Genomic DNA, 27,009 nt, shown 5'->3' on the forward strand with positions numbered 1-27,009 from the left:
AGGGAGTCCCAGCTGTCTCTCTTTCCCTGCCCCTGCTGCACCAGGCTGTGGAAGCTTTGGAAGCTGTACCTGTTGTGCATATGAGATGCTGCCCATCGTGCTTTGCGTCCTGCTCTGCATGCCCATGGGGTATCTCTGGGGGGTCTGTGGCCCATAGGGCTGCCCTGGGTAGCCATGGCCTTGCTGTGGCCCCGCCTGAGGTCCCTGCTGCTGCGTGTAGGGGTTGTTCCCTCCGTAGGGCTGAGGCCTCATCTTCCCCATCTGATCCATCGGGCTCGAGGGCTGCAAAGCAACACAGGACACGTGAGGCACATCCACAGACACGCAGGGATCGCTCATTTAGACATCTGAACTGCCCCAAAAACCCCAGGAGAAAACTTCAACACAGCAGCACCGAGGAGAAGCTGGTCTGCCTCTCCCCAGGTGCTAAACCCCAACGTTACCCTTGGAATTACAGCAGGATTCCTGCTGCCCTTCCAAACCCACCATTCCACCGAGAACAGGCCCAGTGAGAAGTCATTTAATGCTGACATCTCTCCTGTGGCAGGACAGGGAACAATGGGGGAAGGATCATCAAAAAAGATCAATTATCAGTGTAAGTGGCTTTTCCCCATTGTAGGCAGTGGTTTAATGTCCAGATATTCCACAACAAGGTAAATTTAGGCTGAAAATTTGAATATTCACAAGAAACACTGCTTCTTTCACGTATAACAAGGTCTCCCAAAACACTACAGGCTGTTAATTTACACTTATGCATTTCAATTAATGCACACTGATGTAGTAACACCGGGCAGTGCTACTGACATCCCTAGTCTTCAAGACTGCAGTTTCATTTTTGCATTTTTTTACATGTGCTTTGTGTCTGCTGTCTTTTGGAGAATAAAGAGTTTCTAAATCAAATTTACTCAGATGCACGTAAAAAAATTTGTCAGCCCCGAAAGTCAGGTCCAGAGACAATGAGATGAGTGAATAGATGCAACTTTCCTTGGACTTACTCATCTGTGCTACCCCTGCCTGGAGCCAAGATTTAGGAATGGTCAATCAAATTTCCTGAAAACAAACACTATAAACCTCCAAAAGGAGTTTTTTCACCTTGGCAGCTATTCCCCCTATCAAGCAAGGGCTGTTCTGGCGTGGTGACCTCTAAATGAATCCCAGCACAGTCCTTAACCCCATCCCTTGGACTGAATGGGAATCCCTCCCTGAGCTCCTGGTGACCTAACTAATACCAATTAGATGTTTTCCACAGATCACCATGACAATGGACTCTCTATTACACCCATCCCTTCCTGCCACCAGCCCTGGGGTGGTGTTTGTACAGATCCACCCTCTCTTGCTGAGCTCAGGTGCTTGAGGAGTGGCACTGCAGGTCTGCACAAGCCAACATCACACCCTCTCTGCCTGGAAACCCCACGGAATCCCGGAGACCAGAGCACGATTTCACTGATGTTGCAGAACCCACCCTCATAGGGGGGAAAAAAAAGTTCTTGCAGTACGCTGCACTTGAGAAAAGCCTTCCCCAGCAGCCAGCACAGCTTGGAGCTCCAGCACACATTTGTGTGCCCAGCTGTCTGCAGTGTGGCTGCCAGGGAGGCTCAACCTGGAGCACAGGGACACCACGGGCTGGGATTGAAAGGGGATGGCAGGAAAAGCACCCAATTCCTGGGAAAGGGGAGCTTCTGTGCTCAGTGGGAATCAGGCTCTCTCAGAGAAAATTCTGTCAATATGGCACAAACCAATGGAGAACAAGGTCCAAGTGCTCTGCTCTGCCCCAGCTCAGGACACCCATGGAATCTGCCAAGCTAGAAGAGACCCACCAGATCATCGAGTCCTTATCCCTGCTCAGGACACCCCAAGAGTCCATCCTGTGCCTGAGGGTGCTGCCCAGACACTCCTGGAGCTCAGCAGGCTTGGGAGAGCCAAGCCCTCTGCAAACACAGCATTTGCCATCCTGGGGAAGCTGCTCCCAGAGACCCCAAGCATGGCACTGGAGTGACTCTCCCTGCAGAGGAGGATTCTGGATGTCCTCCCACACTCAGCTGTGCTGGATGTTCCCATTCTCATCCATATTGACACGAAACTCATTCTGAACGAGTTTTATTCCATGTTTTATGTTCAAGTTATCTCAGATGCTGCTGCTGGGGAGTAACTTGGGCAGAGACTGCAGGACTCCATGGAATTCCCAGATCCCTGCCCTGGGAATGCTGTGCCCAGAGCCCAAGCCAGGCACCCACACGGGCTCTGTGCCAGCTCTGAAAAGGAGCTTCCATTCATGGGGGCAGAAAAAAGAGATCTTTGAAGGCTCTGGTGGAACCCTCAGAGCTGCAGGGCCTCAGTCCTGAATGAAGCACTCATGTGGAGATCCCATACACCCTAAAGGATGCAAATTGTGTTTACATCTTCCCAGCAATTGTCCCTGATGCTTCCCAGGTCTTGCCTTGTGGGTATCCCCTTGCATTACTGACATCTTCTCCCTGCCCACATTATCTCCTTTGGTATGTAAAAACAGGGTCACCAGGAGCTTTCCCAGCCCTGGCTTTTGACTTCAGCCTGCTCTCAACCACCCCAAACACACACATCCTTCCTTCCACCTGACAAAGTGCAGCTCTGGGGTTACTGACTGAACATTTCAGCTTCTTTTCCGTTGTTACTTTCTTCCTCCTGGTCGTAACTCACCTTTGCAGCCCTCTACCAAGGGCAGTTTCTCAAATACATTATTTTCCCCTTTTTTTAATTCTCTTTTTTTCTAAATACACTCACACCACATGCTGCCACCCCTGCACTGATTTTCCTGTCTGTGGTCACCCACAACACCAACCATCTCTTCAGGGAGGAGAAAACAAGGTGAAGATTCACTTTTCCATGACTCCTACAGGAAGCATGACTACTAAAAAACTTCCAAGAAACATTTGGAACTGTTTATGCAGCCATTAAAAAAAAAAAAAAAGAGAGAGGGAGAAAAGAAAAAGAAACCCAAAACACAAACCCCAAACATCTTTCCAGGATGTGACCAAGTCGTCACCTTGACTGCTCAGCGTAGGAGGACACAATGTGCCTCAAACTGCCACCCTTCCACCACCGTGCTAAAAACAAACATGAAGAGCACCTAAATTGCAGCCTTATGGATAAAACTCTATCACCAGGAGAATAATGTAAATGCCAATTAATCCCTAATGAAGGAACTATTTCATACACACACTGCTGACTCGTAGCAAGGCTAATTCATGCTCCCCGAGGTTGCCATGCCTCAAACCCTTTTAGGGAGTTTAACTCCACGTGCCTCAAAAAAAGAACAAAGTTGAAACATGGGGATTGATCCAAGGGCTTGTGTGAGGATGTTGGGAGGAGCAGAGGCTGCAGAGCCCCTTTGCACACCTCTGTCACACGAGATGAGCACGCTGGGAGGAAGCAAGAACACACCAGGATAAATAAGGAAATACCAAACCCCGACTGCAAAAGGCTGGAAATTCTTCTCTGGGCTGATACATGGGAAATCCTTTCAATAGGAAACCACAGGAGTAGATTACTGTGATTACACTTCAAAAGCAAAGGCCCTGCCACAGAGAGACATAATTGAGAGAAAGTGTTGCTCCTTGATCACTGAAGTCCAGACCCCCTGCTTACACTCCCTGCATTCATAGAAATTGCTTCTATTCTCCCTCAATCCCACTATCTCTGCTGTTGTGTAACACCAGTAAGTACCAAAACTCGGCAAAACATTGTCCTGCCACCAGCCAAACTTCCAAAAGCCAAGTTGTGTGTAAAGAGCATGACCCTAAGCCTGTGCTCCAGAGAGACTGCAGAGCTTTTGGGAAAATCTGAGGTATCTCTAGACTAAGAGTTTGTAACAGCAAGCCCAGAGTGAGCTTAAATTGCCGAGTTCAAAAGCTCTTCAAATCATTCTGTGTGATGTGAAGGGTGTCAGGCCCCTATAATGAGGCAGTGCAGTGAAACCAGCTCTTCTTCCAAACAACACCGGGGTTTTCCGTGAGAAACAAAAAAAGCTTTAAGCAGACAAGAGGATTCCATGAACAATTCTTTTCAGATTTTGTCCGGCAGAAGAGAAATTTGGCCTCTTGAATGAATAGCCTGGTTAAATTGGAGAGGAGTTGCTATTGGTCCTGTCAGGAAAATGAGTAAAGGGAAGAGGCAAATCCCTCTTCGGAAGCAAGAGCCAAACCCTTCACAGCTGCACAGAAAAGTGGAATTCTGACCTTCCCCTTTACCTTATTACATATTTGTATTTTATTAGGCCAGAGGAAGAAAAGGAAGGAGAGTCATTCACTGAACTCTCCAGTTTGAAATCAGCATCATTCAATTATTGGCAAATGTGGGTGTTGGCCACAATTGGTTTCTTTGGCTGCAACCCCCAGCCCCCCCCAAAAAAAAATAAGAAGGCCAAAAAAATATGAAAAAGTCCTAAGCTCACACCTCGGCTTTGAAATATTTTCTTGACCAGCTTTGTTGTCCATTTTTTGCGATAAAAAAATAATAAAAAGCATTCCTGGCTGTTTAACCGAGAGAAGCCCTAATTGATTCCCACAGTCATTAACCTGCATTTTACCTCGGAGAGTGGTAGTTAAGGAAGTCGGCACTGCTATTTATAACTCATCTCAAATTGAGGGCAGACTGCCTAAAATCTAACACATCCCAGCTGTACTCCTGTTTGAACTGGGGCCAAGGGAATTTTTTAAAGCAATCTTGGCACTGAATGAATGACACCAACAGTATGAGCGCGTGTGGTTGTGTTGTGGTGACGTAGCTGGAGGTGGAAGGGGACGGGGGGAGCCAAACTCCCTAATCCTCTCCCAAGCCCAGCTCAGCCCCGAGCCGGAGCCGCCCACCCAGAACCAAACACAGGAAACGGCTTTTCCTGTGCAACGCCTTCGAGTGAGAAGCACATGGCTAATCTGCATAAAAGCAAAGCCACGCCACTCCTGCCAGGAAGGTTGTGCTCGGAATCCCTGGCCGTGCAGGCGCTGCCTGCGAGGTTTGGAGCCGCGCCGGGAATCCCAGCGAGGGCTGGGAACAGATGGGAAGGACCCCGGCAGCACCAGGCATTGTCTGCCTGCGGAGCCCTGCCACAAAGAGCAGCCTGGGGAACCCAGAGCCATGCGGCAGCTGCTCCCTGGCCACCTCCGTTTGGCCACAGAGAGAGGTGGAAGTGGCCAGGCTGAGATGGTGCTGAGCAGCACCAGTGGTGGTGAGCACATCCCACAGGCTCAGGGCAAACTGCTCACCAACCCCAGCCTGCATCCCCCCGGGATCTCACTGGAGGGATGGAAGTGGGTTTTGTAGAAGGGGCACAAGGGACTCGACCTCCCACCTTTAAATGCTCATCCCAAACCAAACCCCTGCCCTGTTTTCACGTTCCAAGGGCACTGTGAGAGTTGTGCTGCCTGCAGCACCGAGGCACCAATGCCCTGAGCAGGACAAACCCCATTTCCTGGGTGATGCTGGGTGTGATGGCAGCAGCTCGCAAAGCACAGGGCTCAGGAACAAGTGTCAAACACAGGGAGGCATTGCCCAAAGCTGGCACGAGGCCCTGGAGATCCACCAAAACCAGCCAGGCTGTGGTGATTCCACACCTGACAGCAGCAGCTCCTCTCCTGCAACAACACAACCGTGGCTCATCCACAACATCACCAAACCACGACTAATGGGGACAGGGGACACAACAGCACCCAACAGACAACACAGAAGGCTGCAGCAAACCCCACTTGGTGCTGGTCACTCGTGTTTGCACTTCAGAGCCTCATACCCATCTGTGTTCTCCAAAACTCCACACACAGGCAACTCTAACTCCTCCACAACCCAACAACTGCCCTCATTCGGGAGCAAACACAGCTCACCTTCCAGTGGGGAACACTTTCATCTGATCTATTTAAGGTGCAACTGGCTGTGCTGAGGTCAACACCCCGGCCTGAACTCGCTGCCTTTTATAGCCTGGGTCATGCTCTGATGCCTCTCTGCCCATGGTGGTCTGCTTTTAAAGAGGGACAGAAGAGGCTCACGAGAAGGTGAAGTTAAAATAAAGATCTTCCTGCAGGACACAAAGATGCCCCCAAAAGAAAACACCTAGAAAACCTTGTGGTAATAAACATGAGGTGTATCCACCAGCTCATGGGACAGTTTGAACAACAAGCCTGTTTCTCTGAGAACATCGTCACAGAAATGCACAGTTCCTTTTTTGCTTTTCCCCTCCCTTCTTAAACTTGAGAAATCCAACTTCCTTCAGTCCCTCAGCACAAGCAGGGCAGAACACCAAGCTCATCCTAGCCCTGCTCAGCTCCCACCAGGGACTCTCCCTGCCTTCCCCCAGCACAGCACCATCACCTGGGGAGCCCCACTCCACTCAGGAAACAGGCAGGGATGCTCTGACTCACACCCATATGCCCTGAGTGCCAAAACCTGATTTCTGGAATATAGTGCAGGGTTAAAAATGCTCATCCCGTGGAAACTTTCAGGACAAATCCATTTTTACGTAAACTACAGAAAATAAAACTCCTCCCTCACCCTCACAAATTCCAGAATCTAACTTGGATTTGGACACATAACCAGGAGGTGATGTATCATCATCTCATTATCAATGGCCAATGCAGATTGAAGTTTGGCTGCCAACACAAATTACCTCTTTTCCCCAGTTTCAGTTCTGCAACCAGAAGGAGCCTGGTTTTTCCTTCTGACTTTTTCCACTAGGTCAGAGCTTGACCCAAGACACTTTCTATTCCTCTAAACCTCTGCTAACACCCAGACCTCAGAACAAGCTCATGACATCAACACAGAAGGAGAACAGGACTCTTTCTACATTGCTTCAGCCACCTGCTTCTATCTGGAGCTCCAGCAAACCTAAACCCTGCCCTGGTCAATGTTTATCCCCTCCTTGACCATTCACTACCTCACTTTCTTTGGGGAGATCTGCTGTAAATCCAGATCCTAAGCTGTACCAGTGGAAGGAAGATGAGCAAGTTTCTCCCAGCAGCCATCCTGACCTGTATCTCCCTGCTAAACACAATCCAGTAATTACCCATTAACGTTTCTCAGCAAGAGCCCAGTCCACACATCTCAGAGGACTTTCCAAAGCACAGCTCTTACTAATATTCTTCTAATTGATTAAAACTGACCAGAGTTTTGATTACAGGATGTATCATTATGGAACGTTTTATTCCTGAAAGAAGTCAATCAGCAGAAGGTGATGTGGTGGGGAAGTGAAATGAGAGCAACCTCTCAAAGCCTCCCTGGAAATAACCCGACAGGAGCACAGTGCTCATGGCCAAGTACCAGGTCAGATGATGCACTTTGTTATTCAGACTGTGTGATCCTTGAATAATTTCTCCAGTAATTTCAACTTAGATTTAAAACACAATTTTCTTCTATCCAAATAATTAGGGAACAAGCTATCCCTCGCTGTCAGACTTTAACTCGCTTTACAAGCACATTATTCAACCAACTCGCCCCAGGATTCCCCAAGTGCCACTGCTGACTCCTCCCAAAAATCCAAGCAACACCAAGATGTAAAGAAAACTGCGCCTCAGCTCCATGGGAGATGATCCCAGGGAACATGTGATAGTTGTAATGAGGTGCTGCTCCTTTTAAGATGGAAAGAAACTTCCTTCCTGAATATTAAATCAGGCTTTAAGTTTAGCCAAACCTCCTACTTCTGCTCTAATGAACTGGAGGGAAGTCAACAAAAAGACGCTCCAATGTCTCATTACAGCACTCCCGTTCCAGCCCAGCTTCCACCCTGGAAGGAGCAACGAGCTCATGTTGTACCACAGGAATGGGACCTGGCCAAGAGCAAGCCGTAAAAAAAGCAGGAGGAGGAAGGGCTGGGATGGAGGAGCAGAATTATATTCAGTGTCACCACTGCTGAAGTGATCTCACTCCGAGGAGTACGAGAGCAGCTGTTCCACATCACCAGCGAGTCCCAAAATATCTGCTCCAAACACTGCTGAAAACCTGAAGGGGCTCCAGATGCCCCATAAATACATTCAGACACTGCAACCTGTGGCAGACTTCAGTCATCCAGCTAATTCCCTGTAACCCCTGTTTCCTTTAAAACAAGCCCTGCTGATCTCATGGACAGATGTCTTTTGCTACTGAGCATGAAGGATGATTTCCAAAACTGGAGGTCTGAAGGAAGAGCCAATGCATGGACTCACTGGAGTTTACTTTCTAAAATAAAGGTAGTTGTATCAATTCATGAAAAGCCCTTTCTGCACGCCAATCTGAGGGTGCTGGTGCACACCCCAGAGTTGGTAAGACACCTCCAGCACAGCCTCCTGGCTTTCCTTTCTAAGAACACTTTCCTGATAAATCTTCATCTGTAAAATGCAGCAGCACAGGTTTCTACCCACTTGTGTGTCTGAAAGCTCCATCTGTATTTGAATATCTCATCACTTTGCAAATTCATCTCCTTTTACACCCGAATAAACAGTGGCTGAACAGACTCAACTGGACAGGCAAACTCCCATGACCCCTTCAGACACTGGGATGGGCATTCTGGGGATCAGCTCAGGGCTCTGAACCACCCCAGGTCCCCATGGTGTCACCTCTCCCACCACACACAGCACCACGAGGGAGGAGGACAGAGCCATGCTCATCCCTGGAGAGCTGCAGCTCTCATCCCAGAGCTCCATCTCATCCACAGCTTCCCCAGGAGCTGCGTGTCGAGGCCTGCAGCTCTCCAAGCCATGTCTCAGCATCACACAGCCTCTCCCCTGCTCCTGCAGAATGACTGCATTTATTCAAAAGTGTGCCTTACAGGAGACCAAAATCATCCAAGGAGTCTGAAGCTGGGCATGAATCTGTGGAAGACAGGCAATCCCATTTGATGCCAACAAAGCCCTGTGCTCCATCACACTGTCACCTCCCAGACCTCCAATTCCAACTCCCAGCTGCACAGCAGACATCACCCCTGCCTTGGGATGGAGGAACATGGGGCAGGCAGCTCTGACAGCCCAAAGGCACAGCCCTAGCCCAGCCAGGAGGTTGGGATAAGCATCACTGATTAGTCCAAGAGTGCCTCAAACATGCCTTGGGTACAGCAGCTGTCACCACAGCCCTGCCTGCCACCAGCATCAGCCCCTGTGTCACCTCACTGGGAAGCAACTTAGTAAATCCCAAATGCCCTCCTAACCCTCCTGACCCCGCTGTGCTTTGTATCCAATACAAAACAAGGTAGCAAAGCTTTGTTTGCTAATAGGAAACAGAAAAGTTACATTATTTCCCTTGTCATTACAGCAGCTGACAAAATTGGGCGCTATTTTTAAGGATTTTATTGAGCCTTCTCTTATTTTAGCCTTAAAATTCAACCTTCAAGCCTCCAGTTCCACGGAACCAAAAATATTTAAAATTGCAGTAATGACAAGTTACCATCTGCATTTACTGGGGATGGGCTCGGTAACTGTACAGCAAAGCCACAACCAATCTCCAGTATTTACACCCAAATGAGCTATTTGTATCCAGAGAAGCAGGGCTGTCTTGCCTGCCTCGGGAAGAGGAGCTGGGGGAGATGGAAAGTCTACGTGGGCAAGAAACTTGGAGCTGCAGCCAAGGCAGCTCCAGACAGCAGGGAAGACACTCCTTTCACCAAGCCAAGGCTGTTGTGATTCAGGTTCACTACACACAGACCCCAAGTGACACAAGGTCATTGTTATTTAAAAATACTAGTAATTAAAAAAAAAAAAAAAAAAAGCCCACCAAGCCTTGCTTACAGTGATTTTTGAAGCCTGGGTCTGCTGCCCCATGCTCACGTCTGTCCATGGGCTTTTATTTCATCTACATCCAGAAAAATCCAGATTTCTTTCCAGGCAGAATGAACAACGTGGGGAGTTGCCTAGTGAGTTAAGAGAAGCTGTGCTGGCAGCTGGGGAGAAGAGACAAGAATTCCCAACTGTGCCAATGCCATGGGGGGAGGAGGAACAGCCAACGCTGCAAAGTCTTCACTGGTTCCAGGAACAGGTATAACAAGAAACTGTAAGACAACTCATATGAGGAAAGGCAGATGAGACATGACTGTACCTTGACAGCAGTGACAACTCTGAACAGTTTATTGCCATTTACAGAGTGATCAGATGCAAAGCTCACCTTCATTCCTGCTCCCCATTCTGCTGTGGCCTTGGCACAGTGCACTTCCAGCACGCTCCACAGTCACCACTAAAGCCAGTAAATCTGAGGCTCAGCAGCAAATCACACCTGGTACAACACCCTGGCTGAGTTATTCACCTGAGCGTGGGGCAGCAGATTTAGCGCCTTGCTCCAGGGAGGAGGAGGCAGGGAAGGGTTAAGGGCCAGAAAACAGCTGAAAAACAAGGAGCACTCGATTGCTCTGGGATGTCTCATAGAACACTAATCACTTCATCTGATTTTAATTCCTGACACCAAATCAGCATATAGCTTTTCAAAGGAAATCTTGTCCCAGATTGCAAGGTAATCAATCACAATTAACGTGGAAACCAGCTTTTGCAACGCCATCATGGCCTGTGAACCGAGCAGGAAGGACAGGGAAGATGCTCAGAAACATCTTTCAAGTCCTGGCAGACAGGATCATTTGGGACAGGATGGGTCTGTCAGTGTCCCCTGCACATCCAAGAGCAGACAGCCAGTCAGGCTTTTTGCTTCCCCTCCAGAGCATGAGCTGAGTGGGTTTTATGCCAACACTCACTCCTCCCTCAAAGTCCCTTCCCCACCAATGTGCCCCAGTGAAGCCATATTGTCCCCACAGGCTGCTGGAAACCACACTTCCACCAAGATGATTTTTCCTTAAACCAGAGAAAACCATCAAGAGGATGATGCCAGACTGTTCAGGGTACCCAGGAACAGGATGAGGAGCAACAGCCACAAACTAAAACACAAGTTCCACCTCAACATGAGGCAGAAGTTTTCATAAGGGTGGCAGAGCTCTGGAACAGCTGCCCAGGGAGGGCATGGAGTCTCTGGAGACATCCCAAACCCACCTGGATGTGTTCCTGGGTCACTTTCCCCAGGTGACCCTGCCTGGGCAGGGGTTGGACGGGGTGATCTCCAGAGGTCCCTCCCAAATTGTGATCCTGTGAAAACTGCTCCAGGTGTAACCCCAAGCCCAGAGAGGAAGTCTGATCCAGCAGTGAGGACCTGCCATGGATTCTGAGCCATGGTTTTGAGCACCTCTCTGCCACTCGCAGGGTGCAGAGGCAAGGAAAGGCTTCCAGAACATGGAAAACTCCTTGCTCAAACCTCACTGGTCTGCCAGGATAACCTGAAACACTTTGAGACACTTTGATACTTAAATGCCTCCTATCAAAACACAGTTCAATTATCCACATATAATTAACAATTAATATTCAACTCAGCCACATGCAGCAGCTGCCCCAAGTCCTTCCCGGACATCCAAAGCACTGCAACCACCACAAATGCCCTACAGAACAGTACAAAAATGAGTTTGGGTTTTTTTATAATAAAAAAATAAACTGCCCCACCCACCCAGTCGGAGGGGCAGGACTGCAGGACTCCTCAGAACAGAGACAACACGTGCAGCCACAGCACATAAAAAAGGCAGTTTAGGCAACACGTGATCTCACTCAGTAAACTGGCCTTGAATGGGAAGTCTTTTTCTTGATTAGCCATGCAAGCCCCAAAGTCAAAGATAATTTAAAGAGAAAAGAAAATCAAGTTTTAACTAATTCCAACACTTTCACCGTTTCAATGGATCTCCTGCACAGAGGTAAGAACTTCTGTTCAAAGCCTTTCACAAGGAGCAGGGCTGAGGGGAGACCACCTCTAGCCTGGCACTGGTTTAATTATTTACACAGAGTTAATGAATACCAGACTCTCCTCCTAAACTCGCACAGGGTGCATAGTCCTACAGTCATTTGGACTTTAAATCCATCATCGGACTGTTATGAAGTACAAAACTCCAAACAAGTCTCCAGGAAGGATCCCACAGAGAGCAGAGTGAGCCTGGACCCTGGCAGAGTTCAGGTGGCAAAGCAGGACAGTCCAATCCCTCCAACACAATTCCCACCCAGCACAGCAGCCTGGAAGCAAAGGGAGACATTTTGCAACATAACCAGGGAGTTTATCTCAAGGAAACGGGACAGGCACAAAGCCACATGGTCAGGAGAAGTTACTGTGCACTTTTGCCTCTGCGCTCCATACCTGGAGAGACCAGGACAAGAGACACTCAATTAAGGTGATTTGAGTTGGAATATTTTCCCTAATGTCCACTGCTACAGGCAGCAAACACAGACACAGAGGCAGCTCCACAGTGCAGCTGATCCTGCCCTGGAGCAGCACAGGGGAACTTGGTGACCTTTCCAATTCACATCCTCATCCTGTGCTCAACAAGGGAAACATCATCACCCAGCAGACAACACAGGCGAGGAACCACCAGCGAGATCTGCCAGGCAGCACAGCCCACACTGCACACTCTGCTCACCAAAATGATCAAATTCAGCACTGAAACCCAAACCAGAATGGCCATGTCCAGAGCAGGTTCCTCCCTCTCCTGTGCCTCATGTCCACACTGCTGGGAGCTCTGCCCTGGGCAGGGTGAGGAGGCACAAACCAAACCTTGATATCCTGCCCCATTGGTGAGCTCAGGACCCCCAGCCTGGAGGTGCAGCTGGAGCTGTGGCCTCAGCCCAGCTTCTCAAACATTCCTGCTGGCTGCTCACAGGCTCGGTGCCAGGACGTGCTGACATCACAAGGGAAATGGTAATTTTCAGGGTTTCTCTTAGTCAAACCTGAATGAAATTTCACAAGTGAGCGGAGGGGGGGAAAGTACTTCTTTAACCCATTCACCCTCCCCAGGGGGAAACCCCAAAGCCCTCCCAGCTTCAAGAACTTCTCTTTGCGAAAAGTCACAGAATCTCCCAAAGTGGAAAGTCTGAAGTGGCAGAGAGTCAGGGCTACCCTGAGCCACCAAAACTCTGCCTCCTCCCAGCCACATCCAGGATGTCCCAATCACATCCCACAGACACAAAGCCACCTTTGGTCCCCTCTGGTTCCCCACATGGCTGAGGACCACAAAACAGGGGGGCTCTGCTCTACCAGCTGTGTCAGGGTTCCCAAAAACAACTGTCCACATCTAACCTGGAGCTGCTTGGACCAATTTAGGTTTAATGTTAATTATCCAGGAGAAAGAGGAAGTTATTCAAGTTAAAAAAAAAAAAAAAAAAGATAAAAAGAAAGAAAGTTAATAGCAATTGAATTTGTCCTTGAAAGAGTTTCAATTACCAGAGCTGGCTTAAGGAAATAATGACATGCTGGTTATCACATGAAATGCCAATAACTGTAATGGAGCAGCAGTTTTTTTGGAGTTATTTACACAAACTGATTTTTCATGGGCATTTCACAGGAATTAAGACATACACACTCTATCCCCACTCTCTCAGCGTCTCATAAAGATATTCCTTTACCATATTAACAGAATTAACTGATCTCCTTCTTTATTTGATCCTACATACTTTTGTCCCTTTTTTCTCCCAGAAAAACAAGAAGAACATTATTAGAAATTAGACTCCAGCTACATTTTACTCTGAACACCTACAGCAAAAAAAAAAAAAAATTGCTGAGAAATTCTGAAGCTGCTTTTATTAAGTTTACCTGTCATTATGCAGCATCCTTTACGTTTCACTACAGAAAACTCATGCCCACGTTGTGTAAATACTCACTGAGCTGTCACTTAAAACTCAGAAATACTCCAGAAAGACATTGTGGCAAACCTGGAAATGCTCTTGATGTCGTGAAATGCTCAAGCTGCAGGACTGAAGGGCTGAGTTACAACACTGGGAGTGCAGGTGCAGGGAAGAGTCAGGAAGGGGAACCCCTCCCTCATCCATATGTTAACACATGATTAATCCGTGTCTGATTAGGACATGGAACTGGTAAAATATGTACAGCAGCTAAGTCCTGGGAGAAGCAGCCCCTCCTGTTCCAGCCCTGCTCCCAGGCAGGCCTGGTGCTGCTTTAAGCACACAATCCCATAAAAAGGGTCTCACCTATTCAGCTGAAGCAGGAGGGAAGCTGAGCCTCAGAGGATCCACTCTGCACCCTTCCCAGCCCTGGTGCCTCAGCTCTTCCCAAAGCTCCCACAGCAGCATCTCAGCTGTCACTGTGGGAATTCAGCCCCAAAGAACCGTGAGCAGCATCTCCATACGGCAAAGAGGATGTTAAATTTGGGATTGGAATTTTCCTGGACTCGATTGATGAGCACAGTGTGGTCCTCCTGAGCCCCCAAATGCACACGTGGTTAGTTTATCTCCAGGTGAAGAATTTCCCTGCTTTTGCAGTGAAAACCAAAAAGGCAGCAGCTCCTCTGGTGCCACCCTGGAGCTGGAGAGCAGGAAGGACCCAGACACAGCCCAAGCAGTTCTGTTCCAATGTGCCAAAAAACAGCTTTTTTCTTCCAATCCCACCTGTCATGCACTTCCAGCTGGAGATTTATGGCTCAGGCTAACAAACATCCAGTCCAGTTTTCCCACTGCACATGCATAAATTAAAGACTGAACTTTCTGCAGTCAGCACACAACAGAAAAAAACTTTTGTAGTACTTCTCAAAAACATTTTTTCCCAGCAGGAAGGTATCCTTCCTTTCTCTCCCACCAGAAAAACAGGGGAAATATTGTTTTCCACCCTTGCTGGTGGTTTAAGGACCCTTCCAGAGGAAAAAGCAAGTGGCTAAATACTGACAAGTTTATCTTTTCCATCTTCCCAACCACATTTGCTGCCTTCAGTTTCTGTTTTGCTGCCACTGCCCCTTGAGTTTCCAGCATTCCTGGCAGGAATTGGGCAATGGCATCGCTGAGGAGCTTCTCCCCAAAGAAATCCATCACCCAGGAGTTGCAATTCAAAGAAGAAAGCAGACTGACCAGCCAAAGAATTTTAAATACACAGAGTAAGAGCTGGAAAGGGCATTTTCTCCTCTAATATTTTAATTATCCAGAGCACCAATGCAGAGGGTAAAAGCTGGATTTCCAATCGGTGGCATTCCTTTGAAAAGAGCAGGGAGAAAAGTGGTGAAAAAGTCGTGTATGAGGTAACAGATAAAACCAACAGCTGCACCATTAAGCCTAATTTTAGACATTATTTTCTCTCTGAAGGAAAGCTGCTGGGATTTTTAACACAGCCCTCGTGGAACGTGTGATATGTCTGTAACACAGCAATCACTGACCAGAGCTCTCAAATGAGACAACAGAAAAAACCCAAAGCTTTTTGAACACACCAAGCTTATAAACACAGCCAGACACAGCTATGTAACAGAACATTTGATGGTCATGCCTCCCCCCACCCCAGTTCCTAATATTATTTAAGAACAGGGAAGAAGTTCTGCCTGTCTGTTGAGGGAAAACAGGAAGTTTTCCTGTTTTCAGAAACACGAAACAGAAGTTGTAGCAGGTAAAGGGAATTAAACTGGACAATTTTAGGAAACTACTAAGTATTCTAGCCCCCCAAAAAGGCCTGGAAGTCAAACATAAAACCTTCTAGAAGCCAAATTTCTTTCTGTCTTGCAACCAGCAACATGACTACAAGAGAGACACCATAGGGAGAAACCCTCCCCTAGCCCAGATAATAAATAAGGATTCACAGGGCAACTCAATTAAACTCCATAAAAAGCAGTAGGCAAGACTTGCTAAGCCCATTTCACCACAACAATCAAGTGGTTTGTCCCAGGTTTCCCAGTAAACTGGTGGTGATAAGGGCAGGGAAAAATAAAAGCTCCAGCTGAGAGTCAGGACTCAGTTTCACTGTAGTGTATCCCACACACATCCTGCCTGGATACATTGGACACCTCCAAACTGGGCATCAGGGAGATGGCAGTGCAGGAAACAAAAGGTTTTAAGAGAATCAGGCAACGCCTGGTTTAGTTCAGACTGTTTAAAAAAGATAAAGCAGCAAAACCTCCACTGTTCACACCAGAATTAACAAGATTTTACCAACAAAATCAAAGTAACACAATTTTCCTATGTTTTCTAAAACAGCCAAGCCCTAAAACCACTCATTCAGGGAAAAGGAGATGCACCACTCTCCTTTTTGTTGGAAAGCTCCAGTGCACACCACACAACTCGAGGGCTCCTGACATTACAATGCAAAGCAAGGAAAAACCACGAGCCAAGAGGAGCCAGGTCCCAATTTCCCATTCCAAGATATCACAGCTCACTGGCAGCACAGAGCCATTTGGTGCCAATTTAGTTTAAAAAACATATTTCCAACAACGTTTTCCATGCCTCACTTGCTACTAAAGTTGAAATCTAAGTCAACAAAAAATAGCTATTGTATGGCAACAGGCCCAAAAGCTTTTTTTAAAATTAACATATGATTTTTTTAACTGCTTTCATTGAACTTATAACAGAGGCCTTGATGTGTCAGGGCACCTATGGGGAGGTTATCCAAGATGTCAATGTTTAATGTGGTCCAAAGAGTTCTCCCGTTACAGGAGACACTTTGTTGTAGCCAAAGCCTGAGAAATGCCCATCTATTACAGGCAGGGAAGTCCTTTCTCTCAAGCAGCTTTCTTTAAATCCCAAGGCAGTGTGAAAACTGGTGTATTATTAAGAGCTGCTACATGCTCTGAGGGGAAGCAGGTGGAAACAAACCCACGGGAGAGCTGGAAAAATTGAAAACCAGGATACCTGGCCTGGCTTCTTACAAGTCATTCCCACAGCAAACCAGGGATTTCTCATCCCACACACTGCAAATCAGCCATCCTGATCTCTTGATCCTGCTCTGTGCTCCCCAGCTAGAAAGGTCATCTGGAAAAACTGCCAAATCCCAAAAAGACAGGGAGCATCCTTGTGTTCCCTGGGCTCCCACTGAGCACCACCTCCCTGTGGGTGAAGTGTCCATCAGGGTTACACACAGGAGCCACCCCTGAGTAACTCTGTGGTGTGACTACTCACTCCTCTCACTGCAGGGAACATTCCACCCAAACAACTTTCACGCCAGAAATTACTTGGCCTTTCTTGATGAGCAAAGTGATGAAAGCCCCATGATGGCATCACCCAGAATTCCTAAAGAGTACCAGGCATTAAAGGCACCATCCTGCTTCTCATCCCCAAACCAGGGCCTGTGACCCCCAAGTGGGAATTCCCACATCCTCTTCTCCCAGCCTGCACCAGATGCTCCCTGGGATGATTTTGTGAGTTCACCCTCTGCTCTGCTCTCCCAGAGTTTTCAGGAGTTGGGTGGGAAGCACCAGCTCTGCTCATGGCTGTGCAAGACAAAGAGAAGACACAAAGCTTTAAATTCTCCCAATCCAGGGAATTTAGGAGTACACAGCACAGGAGGCTGTAATTCAGGGCTGGAGTATCATTATTAATCAACTGTTTCTTGTGGGCAGTGCAGATGACACGTGGAAGCTTTTTTCATTAGATATGTCTGCTCTTTTCTTTTTCTGGCAGAAAAAAGGAATTGACAGTTTAAGTCCAATAATCCTTGGCAAAAAAAGGACTGGGGGAAAAAGTCATTTGGCTTTTGAGATGAGGGAGCTGCTGGTTTACCTTTTACATTCACTATTTGTCCTATCCCAAGTCCAAGTAATTCTCAGAACAACTATTCATTAATAATTCCAGTTTATGGGACTACTTACTCAGGTATTATTAATTCACTGTGTGTCAGCAGCTCGTGGAATTAAGTGAAATTCATTTTCCAGGACAAAATAAGCTTCTTTTACAAGTTCGTACCAGAACGCTGACAGAACTGAACTGCAGGGCAATACCTGAAAAGTTCAACCTATCTCCGTGTTTTAATACATTTTATCTAAATTGAGACTTTTCAGGATTTACAAAGTAAACACTTTTAATTGGATCCACGGAACACATGGCCACATTCCCAAGCAGCTGAAATCTTCCCTGAGGATGCTCCAACACTCACTGCAAGTCACCACTGGACGTTTGATGGCCCCAGCAGAGAATATCTGCTCTCTGGGAGAGTGGAATTCCAGCCTGACAGAAAAGCCAATCCTGTCACTCAAGGCAGACAGTGCCTTTGGTAATCAAGGAACAAACAATTGAGCAGCTTTCAGATCAGTGCAGGAGAAGTCCTGAGCAAGAAGGGAAGCTCTGGAGGCTGCAGGTCTGTGCTATCAAATGTCTCTGACCCCGGCCTGAAGTTGGAGCAAAGTACACAGAACAAAAAGGGAAGTTTAGTCTCTCCACCACAGGCCTTGGAGATGCAAGTCTGAACACAGAGAGGAACCTGGTTTTAATCAAGGTTTTCAGATAAAGATACCAGCACCTTTTTTCCCCGTATCTAAAATGTCTGATGCTGTACTGCCTTCGCCTCTGCTTGTTTCCTGGCCGTTCCTATTCCAGCAAAGAGGGAATTCTACATACACAACAATAAAGATAATCCTCAGGCTTGCTTTTTCCAGTTTCACTGCTTGGAAAAGCAAAGAGTTGTGACACTGCTGAGCCCAACCACAACCAGCACCTGAACATCTCTAGGAAGTAAGTGCCTCTATGAGGGGGTGACACATCAGTTCTCACTCAAAATAAATCAAAACATGCCCTAAGACACACAGTTGAAGGCTCCTCTCCTGTATCACAGTTCTGTTGAATGTAAAGTAGTAATTCTTGGTAACTGACCAATTTCAGCGTTTTGGCCACAAGTTTGGTTCTGATTGTTCAGTTGTTTGGGGATTCTTTTCCTTCTTTAGGCTGTAACACACCCCAGAACCCCCCACATGCTCCCATCTAATAAAGAACCCAAACAGCCCCAGTTTTGAAAAGGGCCAAAACCAGCCAGGAACAAACGCATCCTCAGATCCATCAAAGAAATCATTTATACCAAGGGGAAAGTCACATAACCAAAATAAACAGCAAGCCCATTGTGCGGAGCAGCCCTGCCACCGTTCCGACAACACAGACTCTATTGCAGGCTGAATCCAACATCACAAGGAAAATAAACCCAAGGTACAAACAAAGTGCCCTCGGCTCCCGTCCCGCCCGGGGCACGCGGGGCTCAAGGTCACGCCGGGGGATGCGGAGAGGGGCGCGGGGCTGCCCCGTCCCGGGGCTGGCGGAGGAGGCGAGTGTGGAAGTTTATGAGCTCATCAGGATGGTTGTACCATTACATCAGAGGCAATTATAAATGGCCAAGAGCAGGGGATGGGGAGCCAATCAGATCACAGATGGGATGTCAACCTAAGACCAACTGTCTCCTGGCTTTGACAGAAGGATTTTACCTCCATAATTCAAATCCCAAACCCAAGCGATCCGCACTCGCTGCTCCCATCGCCCAGCTCCCCGCCGGCGCTCCCGCCCCGGCCCGCGGCCCCTCCGCCCGCACCGCGCACCCCGCGGCCCCGCCGGCCCCCCGCGGCCCTGCCCGTCCCGCCGGACCCTGCCGGACCCCGCCGCGGCCAGCGGGACCCCCCAGGCCGGCTCCGGGGGTCGCGGGGCCGCGGGAAGGCGGCGGCGCTGCCGGGGCCACGCGTTGTCCCGGGCGCGCCCTTGGCCTCCCCGGCCCCCCGCACCGCGCCCCGCCGGGCCCGAGCCGCCCGCCCCGAGCCCGGCCGCGGCCCCCCGGCACAGCCCCCCCGGCACGGCGAGCGGCGCGGCGGCGGCGGCCCGGGAGCCCCGCACAAAGGCCGGGGAGGAGGAGGAAGGGAAGGCGGCGAGGCAGCCATTTTAGAGCGAGCGAGCAGCACAGACAATGGCAGCGCCCGGCAGCGCCGGCCCGGCGGGGGGAACCCGGGGGAGAGCCGCCGCCGCCGCCCCGAGACCCCCGAGCCCCGCGCCCCCCGCCCGGCCCCGTGCCCGGCTGCCCCCCCGGCCCGCCCCGCGCCGCCCGGCCGGTACCTGCTGGCTCCTGCCGAGGCTCTGTCCCCCGCCGCCGCTGCTCCCGGGGCTCATGGGCGCGTGGTGGCTCCTCGGCGGGGCCCCGCCGGCCGCTGCCCAGCCCTGGCCGCTGCCCCCGCCGTACTGCGAGACCATGTCGGCGGCGCCCTTGGCGGCGGCCGCCCCGTCCTGCGGCCCGGCGCTATAGTCGCCCCCGGGGTACCCCTGGTAGGCGCGGGCGGAGCTGGGGGAGGTGAGGAGCTGGTTGAGGGTGGGGGTGGCCGTGGGCTGCGGGGTGGTGCCCCCTCCTCCAGCGCCGCCGGCGGCCGAGGGACCCATGACCCCGAAGCGCTGCTGCTGCTGCTGGAAGGCGGCGGCGGCGGCGGCCGCGGGGGACTTGGCGGCCGGCGGCGCGGAGCCCCGGGGGGAGCTCAGGGCGTAGGCCTGGGGGGGAGGCGGGTAGGAGCCGGCGCTGCGCCCGGCCGCGTAGTAGGAGTTGTACTGGTGGTTGGGGAAGCCGTGCTCGGCCCCGGCGCCGTGCGAGTTCTGCGGAGGGGGCGGCCCCGCGGGGGCTCCCGCCGGCCCCGGGTAGTTCTGCTCCAGGCCCCCGCTCTGCAGCGCTGCCATGCCAGGGCTTTGTTGTCCGCCATGTTGGTGGAAGGCAGCGGCGGCGCCCCGGCCGTAGGGCTGCCCGAAGCCGTAGGCTGGCGGGGGCAAGGCGGCCGGGTGGGAAGGGGGCGGCTGCTGCTGCTGCGGCGGCGGCGGCTGCGGCGCCCCCACCCCGTCGCTGCCGCCGCCGCCGCCACCGGGCGGCTCCGGGAGGTTATTGTTCAGGGTGGCGGCGGCGGCGGGCCTGGGGCCCGGGTTCCCGTTCGAGCTCTTCAGGTCGGACTCGGCCCCTGCGCCCCCTCCGTTGCTCTCGGCCCCGTCCTGCAGCTCCTTCCCCGACGGGCCCTCGCTCTCCGCCTGCTTCTCGCCGCGCTCCGCCGCCGCCGCCTCACCCCCCGCCTCCTCCGGGGGACAATCCCGCTGCTGCGCCTCCGCTTTCTTCAGCTCGGATGGAGCCGGGGCGCCCAGGCTGCTGGCGGCGGCGGGGGCGACCTGAGCAGCCATGATCCCCCCACCCTCCCCACCCGGCCACCCCCCCGGACCGGTCCCCCCGAGCTGCTCCCTGCCTGGCCAGCCGGCGTGAGGCCTCGCTGCTCTGCTCTCCCCGCTCAGGCGGCGGCGGGCGGCTCTTCAGGGCAGCGGGGGCTCATTCCCCCCCGGCCTGCTCGGCGAGGCGGGGAGGGCTCCGCTGGGCTGGGCTTCCCGGGGCCTGGCCCCGCTGTACCTCCTCGGTTGCAGCCGGCGGAGAAAGGGGAGGAGGAGGGAGTGGGGGGGAAGGAGGAGGAAAGGGGGGGTGGGGGGGACCCGGGACGGGGCTCCCGGTGCGGGAGAGGCGGGAGGGAGGGAGGGGGGACACGGCGGGCGGGCGGGCGCCGTCCCCGGAGCGGGGCCGAGCGGCGGCGGGGCCGGGCTGGGCGAGCTCCGACTCTGCTCGGCCGAGCGGGCTCAGTCCGACACGAGGCTCAGCGCTGCCATTTTACCCAGCGCCGCGGCCGCCTGCCAAACCCGGAGCGGAGCGCAGCCCGGCCCGGAGCGGAGCCTCCCCCCCGTCACAAAGGAGGAGCGGGCCGGCCCCGGCCGCCGCCGGCGCGGAGCTGCCGCCCGCAAAACCCGCGGCGGATCGGCGGAGCCGGGGGCCGGGGGGCAGCGCTCCCCCGCCGCGGCCGGAGCAGCCCGGGGCGATCCCCGGGGGCAGCGGGCGATGTCCCGCGGCCGGAGCCCTCCGGGGGCGTGCTGGCCGCTCGGCGGCCGCCGGCCCTGGGGTTTCTGCCCGTGGGTTACCGAAGCGCCTCTTCTTTGTCCCTAGAAATTCCATTTAGAATTAAGCCCTCTGCGAACTGTTAGCGGTTGTCATTTCCTCTCCGCTTGGCCGTGTCCCTCTGGAAAAGGCGTTGGCGGCGCGCCAGGGCTGTGACTGCACGCGCGGACAATCCAAGAAAGTCCGGCTCCCCGCTCCTGCCAAGGCGAGGGCGGTGGGCACGGAACCAGGAATTCCCAGATCCAAAACCACCTGAGCGCGTCTAGACACAACACGTTGGGCAATGGGACAGGATGCGCTGGCAATCCGAGCCTAAAGCCGTGCCGGAGCTCCCCAGCTGTCAAGAGGTGAACTGGGAATTAGGCCATGCTCTTCTGCAACCCTTTCAGACCCAGATTCCCACCTCCTCCATCCCCGAGGCCTAGGCAGACTGGAAAGAGGGAGGAGAGGGATGTACCTGGATCTCCATCCTGGACCATAGCCTGGCCTGTGCCAGCGGGGACCAAACCTGCCTGTTTTAATTCAGGTGGTGTGGAGCTGCAGCAGGGCATGGGAAGGACAAAAAGATGAGTTTTTGGGGTTATAAACACCAAGTTCATAGAAATTAGGACACAGTTGTCTGGCAAAAACTGCAGACATGTTACAGGTTAGGCCTGGGTCCCATGTACTGGTGTTCCTCTGGAACATGGAAATACTTGGAAAAGTGACGTAGAAGTAAATACAACTTTAAGATGACAGAAAACATCAGAAAACAGTGGGTGGAGAGTCAAAAGAGACTCTGAGGTCTGAGGCTGCCATTTTAGAGCATCACCACAGAACAGATAATGTGGCAGAAGTAACCCCTGTGCAGTGACAGCAAACAGGGCTCGGCCCCAGCGCAGCACCCAGTGGGACACACCACAGGGACTCCCAGTGGAACTGGTGGCACTGGGCGAACGTCAGTCCAGCGCAAGAGGCAAAGTCTTGGGCAGCAGAACTGGGTCCCTGCCAGCACCATGTGCCTGCTGGGGATCAAGTGAAGGTGTCAGTGTCTACTGACATCAACTCAGCCCTCTCACCCATTATAAAACTTATATTATAAAATATTTATCATCCAGAGTGCAGGTGGTGGAACAAAGGGGTTTATTCCAAAGCTGGAAAGTGGGAGGGGAGGCGGGATATGGCAATAAATGGCAAAATTCTAAATGTTTTCTAGACCAATAAACTGCCCCTCAGGCTCCAAACAAAGCACTTTTGCCATTTCACAGCCTGCACAGTTGACTGTGCAACACAGAGCAGATCCCATCCAGCAAACTGGCTGGTCAGTCCTTCTCCACAGCTGTAAATAAACTATATGGAAAAAACGGGTAATAAATTATGACGTTGGTACTGTGATAGTACTCAAGGCCTTCACAAGGATTGGAGCCCCAGTACAATGCTGGAGGCCCTGTGGCTTTAGTGAGATGTGTGTGGACCACAGAGAAGCAAAAATACCAAGATATTCTTCTTCAGAAGAGTTTGGAGACTGTGGAATGTGCTAGAACAAAAATTGGTCTACATACTCTCTTCAGAGGAGTTGATGAAATCCTGGGTTCTGGAGAGACAAAGAAGAGGGAAAAGTTCCTCCAATATCAGGCTGGACTCTCACAAGTGAAGCCCAATGGCTTCATTAATGTCCATGGTGCCCCACAGCACCAAAACACCATTTGTACTAGATTTTAAAATGCACTGACGGGAGAGAGTTCTGCCATTTAATCTCCGCACCCATCTCAAGCACCCATCTCCCCAACCCCAAAGCCACATCTGCTTCAGGGAGCAAAGCCCCACCAGCTCACTGAGCATCACCAAAAGTTTAACCCCTTCACTTCAGGAGCTTGGGAAGCAGCTCGGGCACATCCAGCAAAGATCCCATGCTCACACCTCACTACCTGTGTCCGTCTTTTGGAAGCCCCTTCAAGGAGCACTATGTCAGACTGTGAAACCCGGTGTTGATAGTAATGTGAAAAGCAGCCTGGATTCCCCAGCCACCCACACAATGAGGAGACACTCACTTTACCAAATGTTTGTGAAAGCTGCAGCAGATTTTGGAATACGCCTCATCAATGAGGCCCTGGCACTTTACTCAATAGTGAGGCATTCAATGAATTCCCAGCCATGAGGACTGGGAAGCAGATGACAGCAGAGTTCTTAACAACATTGCCACCTAAGAGCTGAAAATCCTCCTGCCAGTCCCGTCATCCCGGGATGTAGCGACCATCTCTCGGGACCGGCAGCGACTTTTCCCTGCAGCACATCCCCGCTTTTCCCAGCCGGAGCCATCTCTGCTCGGCAGCGGCGGCCGAGCTGCCTTGCCCATGTCCCCAAGTGCCGAGCACGCTTCCCTCAGCCCGGCCCGGCTCCTTGCTCTCAGATAGGCTGGAAAAGCAGCGCTCACATGGCACTGCAGGCCACCACCACCGCGCTGGCTCCTCCTGACGGGAAGTCTCCTTCATGAAGGTGGCCGTGCCATTTAACCCAGCACTAAGGCAGTTTAGGAAACCTGGTCTAGATTAGAGTACTAGAAACAGGAGTGGTGTCTCCCCCCTCCAGGAAAAAAAAAAAATCGGGCTCTGCCAACTGTGTGATGGCAAATATGGACTGAATCGTTGACATGGAAACCGGACTAAAGTCAGCGCTGCCTCGGCTCAGCTCGCACACACACAAGTTATCATTATCCCAGCCTTTCCCTGGCTACAAACACGGACTGGATCCCGCCTGCCGGAATCGGGAGCGGCTTCCGCGATAAAGTACTAACAAGCACAACTAAGGCAGAGCGAAGGGAGCTGAGGAGGAACTGATGTAGCTGTGTGGGGAAGGATGCTCTTCCATTGCACCGAGAGGCACGGCGTGCTGAGATGTGCACGCTGGACCCGAGAACAAGAGACCCATCTATTATAATTCATGGGGCGCCCTGCAAAAGATGGAACGGAGTCAGGAGGGTTACTGGCTGTACCTCAGCTCATCTGAGAGGGTTTTTGCTAAAGAAAATCACATTTCCTGTCAATATGTTTATATTCGCCCAGCCTATTCCTTGCAGTGTTCTAGCTGCTATTGTATCTGGGTTAAGCACTGTCCTCGTGGCTCCATCACCACTAGGATTGATATTGTTTGAATTATTTGTTTGCAGGGCATCATGCTAGACAACACTCATTTATCCACTTAAAAATAATGCTAAAATATTGTATAATCTCTCTTTCTGGGGAGACACAATGGCTCAGCGCTGAGTGCCAGCCGTAGCTCTGTCCCTTCGCTGAATGCAGCAGCTCAAAGGCAGGCGTGGATTTTCCAGGGGTTTTGCTGCTTCCCACGCCAGGTTCCCTTGGGCAGGGAGCGAGACCCCGGCTCGGCCGCCCCGCGAGAGCCCGCTGGTGACATCTGACAGCGAGCTGCGAAACTTTGGATGCATTTTAAGGCAGGAAAGTGGACTCGGCCTGACTCGAGGAAATGCATTATTTTAGCAGCACCGGCGAGGAGGAGGAAAAAGCGAAGCGGAATTCGCGGAGGGGAAGGGACGAGGCAGCGCAGCCCCCGCGCATCCTGCGCGACCCCCGCGGGCCTGGGGCAGCCGGGCTGGTGACACGCGTGTCGCACGCCCCACACCCCACGGCCCGCAGGGAGCCACCCGAGGGGGCGGAAAAGTGGGACAGGGCAAGTTTGGGGGGCACATGTGTGCGGATTTGGGGCTGAGCGAGGAGGGCAGCGTTCACTCTGCAGTGAAAATAAGGCTGGACGTGGAATTTAGCAATTCCAGGGAAAATTGGGGGATATCGGGAAGGGGGGGGAAACAATAATGAAGTGCAGGCAAGGAGTGAAGCCCATTTATTCTATAGCCGGGGGTGAACCCCGGCTGCCCTCGGCCAGCAGCGCTCCGGTGCGCTCGGGGAAGGAAGAGTAAATCTACTTTAAAAAAAAAAAAAAAAAAAAAAAAAAAGAAGGCAAAAAAGAAAATCAAAACGCGGACCGGAGTTTGCAAAAACCCCTGCACTGGATCCGGAGCCAACCGTCTGTTTTCCCTGAATCCCACCAGATTTGGGAGCTCTCGGGTGGGTTAGCAGAGCGGCGAACCCCACTGTGAAGAGTTAAAAAAAGGAAAAGAAAAAACGCTTTTAAAGCTGCGAAAAGAGAAAGATCTGAACTCTGGGCCTGGATTTTCCCACTGAAGGAAAACTTATTGTGTTCCAAATCCTTGGGACCTGGCGATGCAGTGCGGGAGGGGTCAGCAGCAGGTTCTCCTGCCTGCAAAAAGCTGTCCCTCGGCCTTCCCCCATCTCGGTGCCTCTTTTCAGTGGGGTGTAAAAAAAATACATCCCCCCCCCCGTGAAATTCTGCCCTCCTAAAGTGTATTTTTAGAGAAGTTTGAGTTCAGGCGTCACGACTGGGGGGTGGGGGGTGCTGCAGGAGAGGCAGGCGCTGGGAAAGGAGGTTTTTCCCCCTTTTCATCAAGCTCTTGCACTGCCATTTTCCCGAGGCAGGGAGGGAGCGAGGGAGGGAGAGCGGAGCGACAGACAGCGCTGGCGAGGAAGTTTCTCACGGCAACTGCGGGCTGGATCGGGAACGGAGCCTTTTGTTCCCGGCAAGTTCAGCAGGAGAGAGAGTTGGAGTCTGCTGGAGAGAAAAAACAGCGGAGAAATAAAATGGAGGGAAGTAGGAAGAGAGGAGAGAGAGCTGGTGCTGGGCTGAGATTAACTGCAAAGCACCGAGCTCGGGTGTGCGCGGCATTTATTTAGAAAGTTGGTGTGGTAGCCTGGGGCAGAAATCCCTCGTTAAGTGCATGGGAATGAGTGAGAGACCCAAGGACACGCAGTGCTGGGCAGGAAGTGGAATTTTCCAAGGGGTTCACATCCTTCGGCGCTCTTTTTGCCAAGATTTGCTCTCCTCTCTCGATGAAGGCTGCCTCCTAGAGACATCAGGGAAAAGGCCTTAAAGATGTGGCGTGCTCTAGGCCTGTTTAAACTGAATAATTCAAGGTTGGGGACACCATCCCCTAGAGACTACAGATGACCAATTTGGGGTACGGCCCTGCCTCCCCTCTGTCTCCCTTTCTCTCCAGTGAGTGTTGAAATGCAGTATATTGTGCCCATGATCTCTGAATGGGGTGAAAAGTCACCTAAAAAACAGCCCCTGCTCCATTTAATGCTTACACACATATCCAAGACATCCTACACTCATATCCACAATCAGTTTTGTCTCCCTGTATGCACTGCTAACCTTTACAGCAAACCAAGCGTGCTCTTTGCAGGTGTGCAGACCCAGAACGTGAAATAAACTTGTCTGAATTAACCCCCAAATCTCTGACAAACATCCATACCTTTAGCAGGCACCCGGGAAGGGGGAGCAGAACTTTAATCCCCTCATTATTCGTAC

At 51.5% G+C, this 27,009-nt stretch overlaps 1 protein-coding gene across 2 annotated transcripts in view; it reads right to left on the reverse strand.

Moving 5' to 3' along the window:
- Window positions 1-21,505, reverse strand: part of ARID1A (AT-rich interaction domain 1A) — a 54,451-nt gene extending 32,946 nt beyond the window's left edge. Inside the window, exons 1-2 of one of the 2 annotated variants that reach the window (XM_085081289.1) lie at window positions 19,782-21,505; window positions 70-282 (exon numbers count right to left, since the gene is read on the reverse strand). In XM_085081289.1, coding sequence (XP_084937415.1) covers window positions 70-282; window positions 19,782-20,873 — 1,305 coding nt within the window. In that variant the 5' untranslated portion in view covers window positions 20,874-21,505. The remainder of the gene's footprint in view (window positions 1-69; window positions 283-19,781) is intronic. The other variant, XM_085081288.1, reaches the window with a different exon arrangement.
- Window positions 21,506-27,009: the final 5,504 nt, after the last annotated feature.

Source organism: Lichenostomus cassidix, chromosome 23, assembly GCF_008360975.1.
Source record: "Lichenostomus cassidix isolate B80296 chromosome 23, HeHo_3.0, whole genome shotgun sequence".
NCBI classification, from domain to species: Eukaryota; Metazoa; Chordata; class Aves; order Passeriformes; family Meliphagidae; genus Lichenostomus; species Lichenostomus cassidix.